The sequence below is a fragment of the Daphnia pulicaria genome, chromosome 1 (genome assembly GCF_021234035.1).
Source record: "Daphnia pulicaria isolate SC F1-1A chromosome 1, SC_F0-13Bv2, whole genome shotgun sequence".
Classification (NCBI taxonomy): domain Eukaryota; kingdom Metazoa; phylum Arthropoda; class Branchiopoda; order Diplostraca; family Daphniidae; genus Daphnia; species Daphnia pulicaria.
In genome coordinates this window covers 14,665,826-14,678,995 of record NC_060913.1, presented here as the reverse complement: position 1 = coordinate 14,678,995, position 13,170 = coordinate 14,665,826, and the positions used below count along the sequence as shown (strand labels likewise).

General features: G+C 41.4%; 3 protein-coding genes across 5 annotated transcripts; all 3 read left to right on the top strand.

Moving 5' to 3' along the window:
- Nucleotides 1-444: 444 nt before the first annotated feature.
- On the top strand, nucleotides 445-1,476 carry LOC124337878 (calcium-activated chloride channel regulator family member 3-like). The gene is made up of 5 exons (XM_046791927.1): nucleotides 445-609; nucleotides 675-812; nucleotides 884-1,046; nucleotides 1,111-1,365; nucleotides 1,460-1,476. Exons 1-5 carry the CDS (start codon nucleotides 445-447, stop codon nucleotides 1,474-1,476), a joined length of 738 nt encoding a protein of 245 aa, XP_046647883.1.
- Nucleotides 1,477-1,590: 114 nt separating this feature from the next.
- On the top strand, nucleotides 1,591-7,904 carry LOC124333347 (calcium-activated chloride channel regulator 4-like). Of its 3 annotated transcripts, none has more exons than XM_046788959.1 (10): nucleotides 1,591-1,708; nucleotides 2,763-2,849; nucleotides 2,939-3,065; nucleotides 3,136-3,269; nucleotides 3,334-3,927; nucleotides 4,143-4,395; nucleotides 4,460-4,592; nucleotides 4,664-5,116; nucleotides 5,188-5,248; nucleotides 7,554-7,904. In XM_046788959.1, exons 2-10 carry the CDS (start codon nucleotides 2,809-2,811, stop codon nucleotides 7,822-7,824), a joined length of 2,067 nt encoding a protein of 688 aa, XP_046644915.1. In that variant the 5' UTR covers nucleotides 1,591-1,708; nucleotides 2,763-2,808; the 3' UTR covers nucleotides 7,825-7,904. The 3 variants fall into 3 exon arrangements, with proteins under 3 accessions (XP_046644915.1, XP_046644914.1, XP_046644916.1); XM_046788958.1 differs by having other exon boundaries at nucleotides 2,936-3,065; XM_046788960.1 differs by lacking the exons at nucleotides 1,591-1,708; nucleotides 2,763-2,849 and having other exon boundaries at nucleotides 2,963-3,065; nucleotides 3,339-3,927.
- Nucleotides 7,905-8,398: 494 nt separating this feature from the next.
- LOC124332668 (calcium-activated chloride channel regulator 4-like) lies at nucleotides 8,399-12,531 on the top strand. Its single transcript, XM_046788904.1, has 13 exons — nucleotides 8,399-8,659; nucleotides 8,780-8,914; nucleotides 8,995-9,158; nucleotides 9,227-9,516; nucleotides 9,575-9,823; nucleotides 9,919-10,007; nucleotides 10,076-10,205; nucleotides 10,294-10,427; nucleotides 10,487-11,074; nucleotides 11,146-11,395; nucleotides 11,465-11,597; nucleotides 11,673-12,008; nucleotides 12,074-12,531. Exons 2-13 carry the CDS (start codon nucleotides 8,889-8,891, stop codon nucleotides 12,406-12,408), a joined length of 2,724 nt encoding a protein of 907 aa, XP_046644860.1. The 5' UTR covers nucleotides 8,399-8,659; nucleotides 8,780-8,888; the 3' UTR covers nucleotides 12,409-12,531.
- Nucleotides 12,532-13,170: the final 639 nt, after the last annotated feature.

Genomic DNA, 13,170 nt, shown 5'->3' with positions numbered 1-13,170 from the left:
CTTGACTATACACTATAGCTATATAGCTCACACCTGTCATGTCTCATGACTAATTTAGATTTGAGATAGTGTGAAAGTTAAACTGTTGATAATACGCCGACTCAGCACTATTTTTCAAAGGACAAAACATCGTTATTTGCTTAAACTTTAAATGAAAAAAAGACTACAGTGCTAATAACGTTAAGAAGCGTATCTCGCGGTTCTTTTTCAAATCAACGAAACCTTAAAACAATATTTATTATCTCGATTTCTAATCAACAAAGTCAATTACAACAACAACAAAGCCAAATTATCTTCGAGGTGAAATCACAACGGTTTTCACATCACACATCACAAGCTTTTTTGAGGCTTGACTTTATCATCCAAAATAAATAATTTCCTTCGCGATACTCAAAGATCAATGTGTTGAAAAACTGATCATTTTGCCACAAATAGAACAACATAATGGTCTCTCGTCTTTTCCTTCTTGTGCTACTCTCCTGCTTGGTATCTGTTCACGCTTCCGGTAGCCGGATCAACATCGTCAACAACGGTTATCGAGATATTGTCGTAGCCATTTCACCCGATGTTCCCCCAGATGAAGCTGACGATTTATTGGACAACATTCAAGTGATAATTACATATTAGACTATTTACAATTTTTTTAACTGAGCAAAAATTAATTTTGTTTGAAGTTGCTCATCACCGAGGCTTCTTATGATTTGTATGAAGCCACAAGACACCGATCCTACATCGAGTCGGTGCGCATTCTGATACCCCAGACGTGGGTAAACGTCACAGTAACCAATGCCAGCACCTGGGAAAACTTTCAGGTACCCAAAAGTTGACATAATTTTTATTCAATATGTACATTGGAGTTCCAAGAACCCATTGAATGTTACAGGATGCCGATATTCGTATTGATCTTCCAAATTGGAAACGTGGAGACAAGCCATACTCCGTGCAATTTGGGGGATGTGGTGATCCTGGCGAATACATTCACTTAACTCCCAGTTACGTCATGAATTTTGATTCTGAACCAAACGTATTCAAGTACGGACCAGCAGGTTGTTATTTGTTTTTATTTTTTTCCAATTTGAGATCTTATATTTTCATCGAGTTTAAATACAGGTAAAGTTTTTGTGAGGGAATGGGCTCGACTGCGTTACGGAGTGTTCGAAGAGCACGGCTACACGGGCGATGATGCTTCGTTTCCAATGTTCTACCGATCGGCATCTACCCAACAAACGGCCGATTTAGTACCCAACGTTTGCTCCAACGAGCCAGTAAATGACTTCACGTTTGACTACGGATGTTATGTCGATCCGGAAACGGGCCTGTATGACCCGAACTGCACCTACAGTTTCACCGACCAGTTTAAACCAGGTTCATCAATAATGTCTGATTACAGAATGCTCTCGTCGGTATTTACTTTAAAAAGTAATTGAATTTATCACTATTATAATTACTTTGTTCATAGGCAATGGATTTCTGTGATGATGACGCATCTAGTACTAACAAACACAATCGAGAAGCACCTAACAAACAAAACTCCATATGTGATAAGCAAAGTGTCTGGACGGTGATATCGCGCCACGTCGACTTCGCTGAAGACAATAATTTGCCTGTCAACATTACCGATATTATACCGACATTTAATATCGTTCAAGTTGTGACCGGAGCTCGTTACGTACTCGTTACTGACGTTTCCGGAAGCATGATTCTTTTTGTAAGTATACTTTTAACAAGCGATCTCCCACTCAACCGGACCGAAATGGTGGGGGTACTTTTTGGATCGTAATCCGGAAAAGAACTTTACAAATCCGGACTAGGTCTAATCTGTTCAGAATCGCAAGGCGATTCCAACGGAATTAAGTCCGGATTTTTATCTTTTCCCGTTCACGAGATAATCACGGTTGAAAATCGTGAAATATCACGAAAACCCAAAGTCTCCCCGTCCGACTACATCGCTTTTAGCCGTATATTCGGCTTGTAAAGAAAAACTAATTGATACAAAATGTAGCCCTTTCATCCCTCTTTCAGAATCCAAAAAGATTTTTTATAATTCTTTGAGATGTTTGAGATATCACGATTTTCGTGATACCCCCATTTCGACACATTTTTCAGGCATTTCATTCGGCGTTGCCGATTGCCGTATATGTGCTTTTCGCCCCCTTTCCTGTCCACTCCTTCGCTTTTCCCCTGTTTCCTATGTATCAAGGCCTTGTATATCGATACAGATGGGACTTGATACATAGGAAACAATGGAAACAGCGAAGGAGTGGGGGCGAAGTCACATATACGGCAATCGGCAACGCCGAATAAAATGCTTGGAAAATGTGTCGAAATGGGGGTATCACGAAAATCGTGATATCTCAAACATCTCAAAGAATTATAAAAAATCCTTTTGGATTCTGAAAGAGGGATGAAAGGGCTACATTTTGTAACAATTAGTTTTTTTTTACAAGCCGAATATACGGCTAAAAGCGATGTAGTCGGACGGGGAGACTTTGGGTTTTCGTGATATTTCACGATTTTCAACCGTGATTATCTCGTGAACGGGAAAAGATAAAAATCCGGACTTAATTCCGTTGGAATCGCCTTGCGATTCTGAACAGATTAGACCTAGTCCGGATTTGTAAAGTTCTTTTCCGGATTACGATCCGAAAAGTACCCCCACCATTTCGGTCCGGTTGAGTGGGAGATCGCTTGTTAAAATGTATATTGATTTACTTTTTAAATATCGTTGAAATTAAAATTTTTTGAATATTGACATAATTCAGGATCGCATCACACGATTGAACCAGGCAGCCCGTCGTTGGATCAACTATGACATTGCCGATGGAACTTCTTTGGGTATCGTTATTTGGGTACGACATCATATGTGGCCGACAATAATATTTTCATTAATAAAATTTTGATGCTATAAAATTACTAAACTTCTATAAAATTATAGCAGCGTAGCAGCTTTACTAAGTGATATGACTGTCGTAAGCAGTGCAACTCGTCAACAGTTGATGGATGTAGTTCCCGACTCTGTTGATGGCGGAACATGTATTGGCTGTGGCCTCTTAATGGCTATTCAGGTTAAATTCTAAATAATATAATCTTATCGTCTCAAAAACCAACAGAAATTTGTTAAACATTAAACATTAGACACTGAGCCCTGGTGGTAAAGGAGGCGTCATCGTGTTGGTGACTGACGGTGAGGAGACTATTCAACCGTACATAAGAGATGTATATCCTCAACTCATTGATTCGGAAGCCCAAGTGGTTTCTATCGCTTTTGGGTAAATTATTTATCAACAATTTATTCCCCATATTTATATTGATTTCAATTTTATTTAAAATAAGTCAAGCTGCCGAGGAAGAAATCGAAGTTCTGGCGACGAAAACCAAAGGAAAAAGTTATTTTATCAATGACGTAGGCAGTACCGATGGGTTGAACACTGCTTTTAATGGTTCGTTAACGTACCAACCGGCCGTTCCCTCGGAGGACTTGACTGTCTTATTGGATGAAACAAAATACCAAAATCCTGGAAACGAATTTAAAAATTCGATCCTAGTCGATTACACTGTTGGTCGTGAACTCACATTCCGAGTCGACTACTCAAACATAAGTTACTTGCAGACTTTCTCTGTCATGTCCCCGAATGGGCTGCTCTTTGATAATTTAATTGTTGGTAACGACACAAAAGCTCCGACAGCTTTCATCAAGATTCCCGATGTAGCCGAGGATGGTTATTGGGATTACACTTTGACTGTTGCTAATAGTCCAAGTGATTCTGCAAATGTGATCGTCACGGCGAAATCGAAATCTAGTTCGGGCCCAATCACGGTTGAATGCTACGTTCCAAGCGGATATGCTATCAATGCTTCCATTGCACCCGTCACACTCGTCGCTGTCGTCAAACAAAGAAATGACATGGTCATCGGAGCAGAAGTTCGGTAACTTTTTTTTCCATTTCTTGTTTGCTGATATTTTAAGCAACGTTTTGTTTTTCTTACTTTTTGGAGATTAGTAAAATTATAAGTGTGATCCGATAAGCCGAAAATCAATTTTATGCGATTAGATATCTTCTCTCATAATATTTAAACACCCATATGAGCCAGTCAGTATACTACTCATCCTACTGGGAAACTAAATTTATAATTCGTTTCAGTGCCTTCATAGAAAGACCTGACACAGCTCTTCAAGTGATCGACTTGGTGGACACCGGGGTTGGAGCTGACGAGTACAAGAACGACGGTATCTATTCACGTCACTACATAGATCCATCTAATTCGGGACGCTACACTTTGGTATGTGACGTTAAGAGTACGAATTCAACGTACATCGAAAATGGTGAATCTGACCAACAGCTACGCACCACAACGGGAAATTTCGCTCGAAATAAATCCGGCGGCTCTTTTAGAGTATATTTATTTCACAAAATCGAGTTTAAATAATGAAGGTGATTATTGCCATTGATAATTTCAGGTGGAGTTGCCTTTAAAGGAAACTTTCCCGCCCAGTCGAGTAACAGATTTAAAAGTGGTGGCTATGCAGGTTGATCAAATGTCTGTGACAATCCAGTGGACTGCTCCTGGTCAAGAACTCGATAACGGAACTGGTAATCCTCTTCTTTCTGATGTAGCTCTATATCATATTATTCGTTTGAATTCATTGTAATTTATAATACAGCAACCGAGTATGAGATCAAATATTCGGATGTATTTGACAACCTGCTGGAGAGTAATTTCAATTCCAATTCGTCCGTGCTATTCGGACAGCAGGACGTCCTCGACGGAAGTTTGCAACCGCTCCAATCCGGCAGCAAGCAACGCGTAACTCTTGCTCTACCCAGAACGTCGGATAACGTGACGTACTACATCGCTTTAAGAGCCCTCAATGAAATCAAAGCTGCAAGCAACACTTCCAATATTGTCTCCGTTCAAATCGTTCCTGTAAAACCACCACAAACCCAACCGCCGACGACCACAAAAACGACTACACCAACTACACCAACTAGCACCCGAACTACCACACCAACTACTACCCGATCTACCACCCCAACTACAACGCCAACTACCACCCCAACTACCACTAGTACGTCTACTACAAAGGCCCCGGAAACATCTACTAGCGTCAACACAGGTTAGAAATTTTTATAAACATCTCACATAATGGGTAGATGTAACTTAAATTCAATGTTTTGCACTCTATAGGATGCAACAGTGTGTTGACGAGTTCCAGTGGTTTGTTGACATCTCCTGACTATCCAGGGCCACACCTGGCCATAACCGCTCTTATTGAAGAAAAAAATCTCGTATCGGTGTTTTTCTGTGGTTGACGCTGATGAACTGGCGAGTGATATTTCTCGGTCTCCTCTTGTTTGCAATCCTGCATCGACAATCGACGGGCTTCTTCTGCAGTATAATGCTGCAGTGACTGCTGGTCTCGATAGGCTTGCCCCTATGAAGACTAAGATGTGCATTGTACGACCATCCAGTCCGTGGTTTAGTGGTGAAATCTCTGCCGCAAGGCGTCGGTGTCGGAAGCTGGAACGGGTTTGGCGAAGACGGCGATTGACGATCGATAAAGACATCCTCCTCCACCATATTCGTCAATTGAGAAAATTGATGAACGACACGAAGGCCTCGTTCTTCAAATCGAAGATTGATGAAATGGGTAACGACAGGCGTGGCTTATTCCAGCTGCTGGACCGATGTCTATCGAGAGACAAAGTGTCGAAGCTTCCCGTGCATTCTGATCCGGCCACCCTGGCTGACCGGTTTGGACGATACTTCGATGAGAAAATTGTCAACATTCGTGCAAACTTGGATGCCAAGAATGCCCCTTCAGCTGACTTGTCTTCATCCGCCCCGAATTCTTTCTTATCCGTGTTTGAGCTGGTTTTACCCGCCGAGATTTGTGAAATTGTTGACAAATGTCCGGCCAAGTCTTCCTTTGTCGATCCTGTTCCCACCAATATTCTGAAGAAGATTATTCATGTTCTTGCTAAACCTTTTGCTAGCCTTATCAATCTCTCATTGTCTAGTGGTGTCTTCCCTGACTCTATGAAACTTGCCTCGATTACTCCACTGCTGAAGAAAGCTTCTTTGAACCCGGAGGAGCTTTCTAATTTTCGTCCTGTTTCTGGTCTCTCATTTTTGTCTAAACTTCTTGAGCGAGTTGTGCTCAGAAGGTTAACATCTCATATGTTATCGCTCGACTTGATGGTGCCAGTTCAATCGGCATATCGGGCTAACCACTCAACTGAGACAGCTCTACTGCGAGTTATGAACGATCTTCTGCTGGCGGTCGACGAAGGGGATGGTGCAGCATTGGTGCTTTTGGATTTAAGTGCGGCGTTCGACACCATCGATCATTCTGTGCTACTGAGCTGCTTAGAGTGCCGTTTTGGGCTCAATGGTGTGGTTCTTGACTGGTTTCGCTCCTACCTCTCTAATCGGAAGCAGTCAGTCCGCATCAGTGGGAAGTCTTCAACACCATCGCCTTTACTATTCGGCGTCCCACAAGGATCAGTTCTTGGCCCAGTTTTATTCACTATGTATCTCAGCCCACTTGATGACATTGTCTTCCTGTTTGAGGTGCTGCGCCATTACTTTGCGGATGACACCCAACTTTACAAAAGATTTCGGATCTTGGCCGACGGTTCTGCTCAGCGTGCCGCTTTTTCCTGCCTGTCTGACTGTGTTAAGTCCACAAATTCATGGATGGTCAAAAACAAACTCCAGCTGAACGCCGGTAAGACGGACGTACTGATTGCTTCCTCTGCCCGCTCCAGAAAATTCAAACCGGTATCGTCGCCCCTGGACATCTGTGATGAGCCGATCACTCCCTCTCCGTTTGTGAAAAACTTGGGCGTGATTGTCGACTCCCATTTAAACATGGAGCGCCAGGTAAACACTGCTTGCCGAAATGCGTACTATTATCTTCGTCGCATTTCGCGCATTCGAAAATTTCTGGATGCAGCCGCCTGTAACCAGCTTGTTTGTGCCCTCGTCATCACGCATCTTGACTACGGAAACTCCCTCTTCTATGGCCTTCCGGATTACCTTCTTGACAAACTACAACTAGTGCAGAATGCTGCTGTCCGTCTGGTAACTCAGACTAAGAAGCGTGAGCACATTACGTGCAAGCGGAAAAGTCTTCATTGGCTCCCTATTCGTCAGCGAGTGATGTACAAAATTGCTGTCTTGGCCTATCAATGTGTTAATGGTATTGCCCCATCGTATCTATGTAAACTTGTATCCCCAAGGTCTGTTAATCGTCGCCTCAGGAATTATAGTGAGATCTCACGTGATTTGGGGGTTCCGGTGAAGCTACCGGGGGCGTACGGGTCTCGTAGTTTCACTTATGCAGCGCCCCAGATTTGGAACAGCCTCCCCATCGACCTAAAAATGTCTCCCTCCATCGAGAACTTCCGAGCCGGCCTGAAGACCCATCTATTTAAACTCGCTTACCCCGACTGATGATTGTAATCCCTGCCCTTGATCAGCGCTTTTGAGCATAATTGATTGGAAAAAGCGCTTTATAAATACAAACTATTATTATTATTATTATTATTATACCCAGATGACTACGATTGCCAGTGGATCATTCGAGTGGCTTCTGCATCCAAAATCAGGTTGACTTTTAGCCATTTTGATATTGAATCGTTTGACTTCGTCGAAGTGTATGACGGTGCTTCCGTCTCCGGTCGGCTCTTACTTAAACACTCCGGATCGACTGTACCTGGAGACGTTGTTTCCTCTTCCAATGAAATGCTGGTGCGTTTCGTTACTGATGGCACAGGCAACTATTTTAGAGGATGGAGAGCCACTTACACTAGCTCTTAATGATTTAATGGTAGTACATTATCATTCATATTAAAAGTAGCCATCTAGTTTTAGAGAAATACATGAGCCATTTAGACGCATCAACGACTTCTCTCAATTTAAAAAAGCTTCACTAATACGTCCAGCGCTCACAGATCCAATTTTAAGGTTAGTGAGAGTTTTTTTCTTTTTTGAATATTAGATTGAGACAATCGACTATATGACCTTAAGTTCATTTTAAAATTATCATGTTTCTCATCTTTTTCATATCCTTATCAGCAATCCTAAAAAGGTAAATCTCATCAGTTTTGAATCAGTTTCAACATCCAAATTATATATAAGATAGCTAAGCAAATAAATTGGTTGACATGCTGTACTTTGATTGACGACCAAAGCGTATACGGAAGTTTTTTTGTTACTAGAAACAGATGAACCAATTTTTGGTGTTTTTTTTTATGCTTGTTAGACTTTGGATTTTTATATTAAGCAAGGCAGATTAAAAAAAAGTCCCTAATAATGTTGAAACAACTAAAGGTGAACATTTGACTAATATCTCACTCGTACGCGGTTTCCATTTATCTAAGAAAAATGAAGACATGCATGTTCTTTATGTTTGCTACTTGTATATAAACCAGAACGAAAGTTTCAGTTTCTATTCCATTTAGTCTCCACGAAATACAAAGCCATGGTGGTTTCTTGTCGTCCTATTCTCCATTTGCTGCTCTTTTGCTGCCTCTCTCTTCAAGCTTTCGGCAGCCGGGTCAACATTGTAACAAACGGTTATCGCGATATTGTCGTAGCCATTTCACCTGATGTCTCACCAAATCAAGCTGATGATTTATTGAACCAACTTAAGGTAAATTTTTTAAATGTAAAACAACATTGCATGACAATATTGTGTATAATTTTCAGTTGCCTCAAGGTTTCGATTTTGTATTATTTTGGAACATTACGTTTTCAATTAATTGTTTTATAGTTGCTTATTACCGAGGCTTCTTTTGACTTGTACGAAGCTACTCGTCATCGATCCTACATCGAGTCGGTAAACATTTTGATCCCGCAGACGTGGCTAAACGTCACGGCCAATGCCAGCACATGGGAAAATTTTCCGGTAGGCCTACTTTTTAAAAATTTTCTTGGTTACTGTTAAGAATATTACCGAATGTATAACGTTAATATTAAATATTACAGGATGCCGAAATTCAAATTGACAATCCGAGTTGGAGATATGGTGACAAGCCATACACCGTGCAATTGGGGGGGATGTGGTGATCCTGGCGAGTACATTCACTTAACACCCAACTACGTCATGAATTTCGATACTGATCCTTACAAATTTGATTTTGGACCAGCAGGTAACAGGCCTATGTTTATTTGATTGGCATACATAAAGAGCTTGAATATAACCAAAATTGAAATATAGGCAAAGTTTTTGTGAGGGAATGGGCTCGATTGCGTTTCGGAGTGTTCGAAGAACACGGCTACACGGGCGATGATTCTGCCTTCCCAATGTTCTACCGGTCTTCATCTACCCAGCAATCAACTGATTTAGTACCCAACGTTTGTTCTAACGAACTAGTTGACTTTACTTATGACTACGGCTGCCGTGTCGATCCGCAAACGGGTCTCTACGACTCGAATTGCACTTACAGTTTCACCGACCAGTTTAAGCCAGAGTCGTCTATCATGTCTGATTACAAGATGCTTCCTTCGGTATTTTACGCAAAAAATATCATTTAAAAAAAATGTGATTAACTCTCTCTTGATTTAGGCGATGCATTTCTGTGACGACGAGGAATCTAGTCTTCACAAACACAATCGACAAGCACCCAACAAGCAAAACGCAGTTTGCGACACGGAAAGTGTCTGGTCGGTGATTTCGCGTCACGCCGATTTTGCTGGAAACAATAATTTGCCGGCCAACATTACAAATTTGAATCCGAGATTTAATGTCGTCCGAGTTTTAAATGGAGCTCGTTACGTGCTCGTTACTGACGTGTCGGGAAGCATGGGCAGCTTTGTAAGTATTGCATTTATCATCTCAATCAATCAAGAAATGTTTTAAAATCAATGTTCAAGGAAACGTTGCATTGAATGGCTTGATTTCATTTATAGAATCGCTCTGAGAGGTTGTACGATTCAGCTCGACGTTGGATCAAGTATGACATTCCTGATGGAACTTCATTGGGGATCATCGAGTTCAGGTAAATAAAATTCTATAAAACTATTTCAAGTAATATTTTTTTATAAACAATCCACCCTGTAACAACAGTACTGCTGCGACTCTGCTAAGTGGTATGACTATCGTGAACGATTCAACGCGTCAACAGCTCATGGATACAGTTCCAAACACAGCTGTAGGCAGTACATGCATCGGTTGTGGTCTCCAAATGGCGATTGATGTAAATTTACACAATGCATATTGCATAGTCTATTTTTTTTTTAAATTTGATATACGTACATCAAATGTTAACGCTGTGGTTAAATTAGATTTTGAAATCTGGCGGTAAAGGAGGCATCATCGTGTTGGTGACTGACGGTGTGGAGACTATACATCCGTTTATAATTGAAGTGACTCCCCAACTGATTGCCGCTCAAGTTCAAGTTGTTTCTATTGCTTTTGGGTAAACATTTTTATCAATTTATTCTTTCAACGTATTCTGACAACATTTCTTTTGCAAAGTCGCGCTGCTGAGAACGAAATCGAAGTTCTGGCGACGAAAACCAACGGAAAAAGTTTTTTCATCGACGACGAAGGCATCACCGATCCGTTGAACGATGCTTTCACCGGTTCACTAACTTATTTACCGGCCGTACCGTTAGAGGACTTGACTGTTTTGTTGCATCAACATAAATACCAACACGGACTCACATTTCAAAATTCGACCATTGTCGACTTCACCGTCGGTCGAAACCTCACCTTTCGCATCGACTATACCAAAAGAAGTCACTTGCTGAGCTTCTCTGTCGTGTCGCCTATTAGCGGCACGGTTTACAGCGATTTCAAAGTTGACATTCCCGCTAAACTGGCTTACATCGTCATTAATGGCACTGCCGAAATTGGACAATGGGATTTCACGCTGACTGTCAGTTCCAGCCCAACAGATTATGTTAGTGTTATTGTCACGTCGAAATCGAAAACGTCTTCGGGACCAATCACCGTGGAGTGTACTTTTGATGACGGATCGGTAAAACACCCTACAATCAAGCCAATTAGGCTTCTCGCTGATGTTAAACAAGGACAAAACCGAGTCATCGGGGCCCAAGTCCAGTAATTACAAAAATTAAATATCTTAAATACAAATTGAAACGATTTTTTTAAAAGCACGATTGATTCTTCAGGGCTCACATTGAGAGACCTGACACTGCCCTCCAAGTGATTGATCTGGTGGATACTGGGTCCGGATCCGACACTCAAAAGAACGACGGTATATATTCACGCTACTACATAGATCCCAGCCAGGCGGGGCGTTACACTATGGCGTGCGTCGTCAACAGCGCAGAATCGGCATACATTGACGACGGTAAAGCTGGCCAACAACGCACTACCATGGGAGACTTCAATCGCGTCCAATCCGGTGGAGCTTTCAGGGTAACACATTAAACATATCTGTTATCTTTAACTGAGCTTCATTCCAGCGATGCTGATTTTAAATTCCAGGTCGAAACTCCTTTGACAACACCCTATCCACCAAGCAGAGTGACGGATTTAAAAGTTGTGGCTATTCAGGTTGATCAAATGTCTGTGGCAATTGAATGGACGGCCACTGGCCAACAACTCGACCAAGGAATTGGTAATCCATGCCATAGTTATGTATTATTTAAATTAAAAATTTTTTACTAATTCTTATTTCTGATTTATTAAACAGCAACTGAGTATCTGATTAAATATTCGGATGCATTCGACAATCTGTTGGAAGGCAATTTCAATTCCAATTCGTCCGTGCTATTCGGACAGCAGGACGTCCTCGACGGAAGTTTGCAACCGCTCGAATCCGGCAGCAAGCAACGCGTAACTCTCGCTCTACCCAGAACGACTGATGACGTGACGTACTACATCGCTGCAAAAGCCTTGAATATCGACAGTGCTTCTAGCAACATTTCCAATATTGTTTCCGTTCAAATTGTTCCTATAAAACCGCCGTCGACTCAACGACCGACAACTACCACAAAGGCCCCGGAAATGACTACCAGCGTCAACACAGGTATGCTTATAAAACACTAACAAAATGGTAAGATTTCACTTACAATGTATTTTTAAACACTACAGGTTGTAACAGTGTATTGACGAGTCCCAACGGTTTGTTGGAATCACCCAACTTTCCTGGTCCCTATCCAAATAATTACGATTGCCAATGGACGGTTCGAGTGGCCTCTGGATCCAAAATCAGGTTGACTTTCAGCCATTTCGATCTCGAAACATTTGACTTCGTCGAAGTGTATAACGGTGCTTCCGTCTCTTCTGCCCAACTCTTGTTAAAACACACTGGCGCGACTGTACCCGAAGACGTGGTTTCCCCTTCCAATGAAATATTGGTGCGTTTCGTTACTGACGGCACTGGCAACTATTTTAGTGGATGGAGAGCTACGTATACAAGTTTTTGATTATTAAAAAAAAAGTTGATTTTATTGTTAATCATTACAGTGTCATTCCTTGATTGTCAATGTAAGAGCAATAATTTGTGTACACGGATTTCACATTAAGGCAAATACATTTACTGAACTATTTGTGAGATTTCACATTTCCCGGAAAAAACTTTTGACTTTTCCATTGAATTTTATTTAAATTGTCCCACTCCCACATCTAAAGTGCATGTTTAGTTACCCGAAGGGTTACTGGTCAAAGTTTCGTTTGCAGTATGGTTTACATGGGCACCCTCAGTTCTCGTAACACTACATAGATGGATGCACTAGTTTTTGGCAATTATTGATTGTAATCAACAATTTTATTGCATTTCAATGGCAGTAATCGGTAGCTTACAATTTTTTACATCTATTCTGAAAATTTGGCTGCAATCGATTCAGGCATTTGATCAAACGGAGTTCTGGTTACTTTTTGACAGAATTTCAATAGCTGTCACAGCAGACGATAATACAGAGACATGTGACAGGGATATAAACGTAACGTGACAATCGACTACTATTGTATGATAGAATAGAAGTCACTGTATGTTATCACCGAACGCTATCAATCTCCAGTAACAGAAGTGCTGATAGGTAGTTACTTAAATTTAATTTTAACAAGATCCGGTGTGACGTGGGGTGGCGGGGCGAAGCCTCCGCCGCACCAAAGTCACGCCTTACCCTTACGCCGCGCCATATCATATTAGGTTTTTTTGGAATTTAATTTTTATTTAATGTTTGGAT

What these genes read in the sequence shown, in the direction of transcription:
- LOC124337878 (XM_046791927.1), top strand. Translation starts at nt 445, where the DNA reads ATGGTCTCTCGTCTTTTCCTTCTTGTGCTACTCTCCTGCTTGGTATCT. An exon ending in GCACCTGGGAAAACTTTCAG is followed by an intron (nt 813 to 883) that starts GTACCCAAAAGT and finishes TGAATGTTACAG; the next exon opens with GATGCCGATATTCGTATTGA. An exon ending in ATTCAAGTACGGACCAGCAG is followed by an intron (nt 1,047 to 1,110) that starts GTTGTTATTTGT and finishes GTTTAAATACAG; the next exon opens with GTAAAGTTTTTGTGAGGGAA.
- LOC124333347 (XM_046788958.1), top strand. Translation starts at nt 2,809, where the DNA reads ATGACATTGCCGATGGAACTTCTTTGGGTATCGTTATTTGG. An exon ending in GCCTCTTAATGGCTATTCAG is followed by an intron (nt 3,066 to 3,135) that starts GTTAAATTCTAA and finishes ATTAAACATTAG; the next exon opens with ACACTGAGCCCTGGTGGTAA. An exon ending in TCTCCTGACTATCCAGGGCC is followed by an intron (nt 5,249 to 7,553) that starts ACACCTGGCCAT and finishes ATTATTATTATT; the next exon opens with ATACCCAGATGACTACGATT.
- LOC124332668 (XM_046788904.1), top strand. Translation starts at nt 8,889, where the DNA reads ATGCCAGCACATGGGAAAATTTTCCG. An exon ending in TTGGGGATCATCGAGTTCAG is followed by an intron (nt 10,008 to 10,075) that starts GTAAATAAAATT and finishes CTGTAACAACAG; the next exon opens with TACTGCTGCGACTCTGCTAA. An exon ending in GTCTCCAAATGGCGATTGAT is followed by an intron (nt 10,206 to 10,293) that starts GTAAATTTACAC and finishes TGGTTAAATTAG; the next exon opens with ATTTTGAAATCTGGCGGTAA.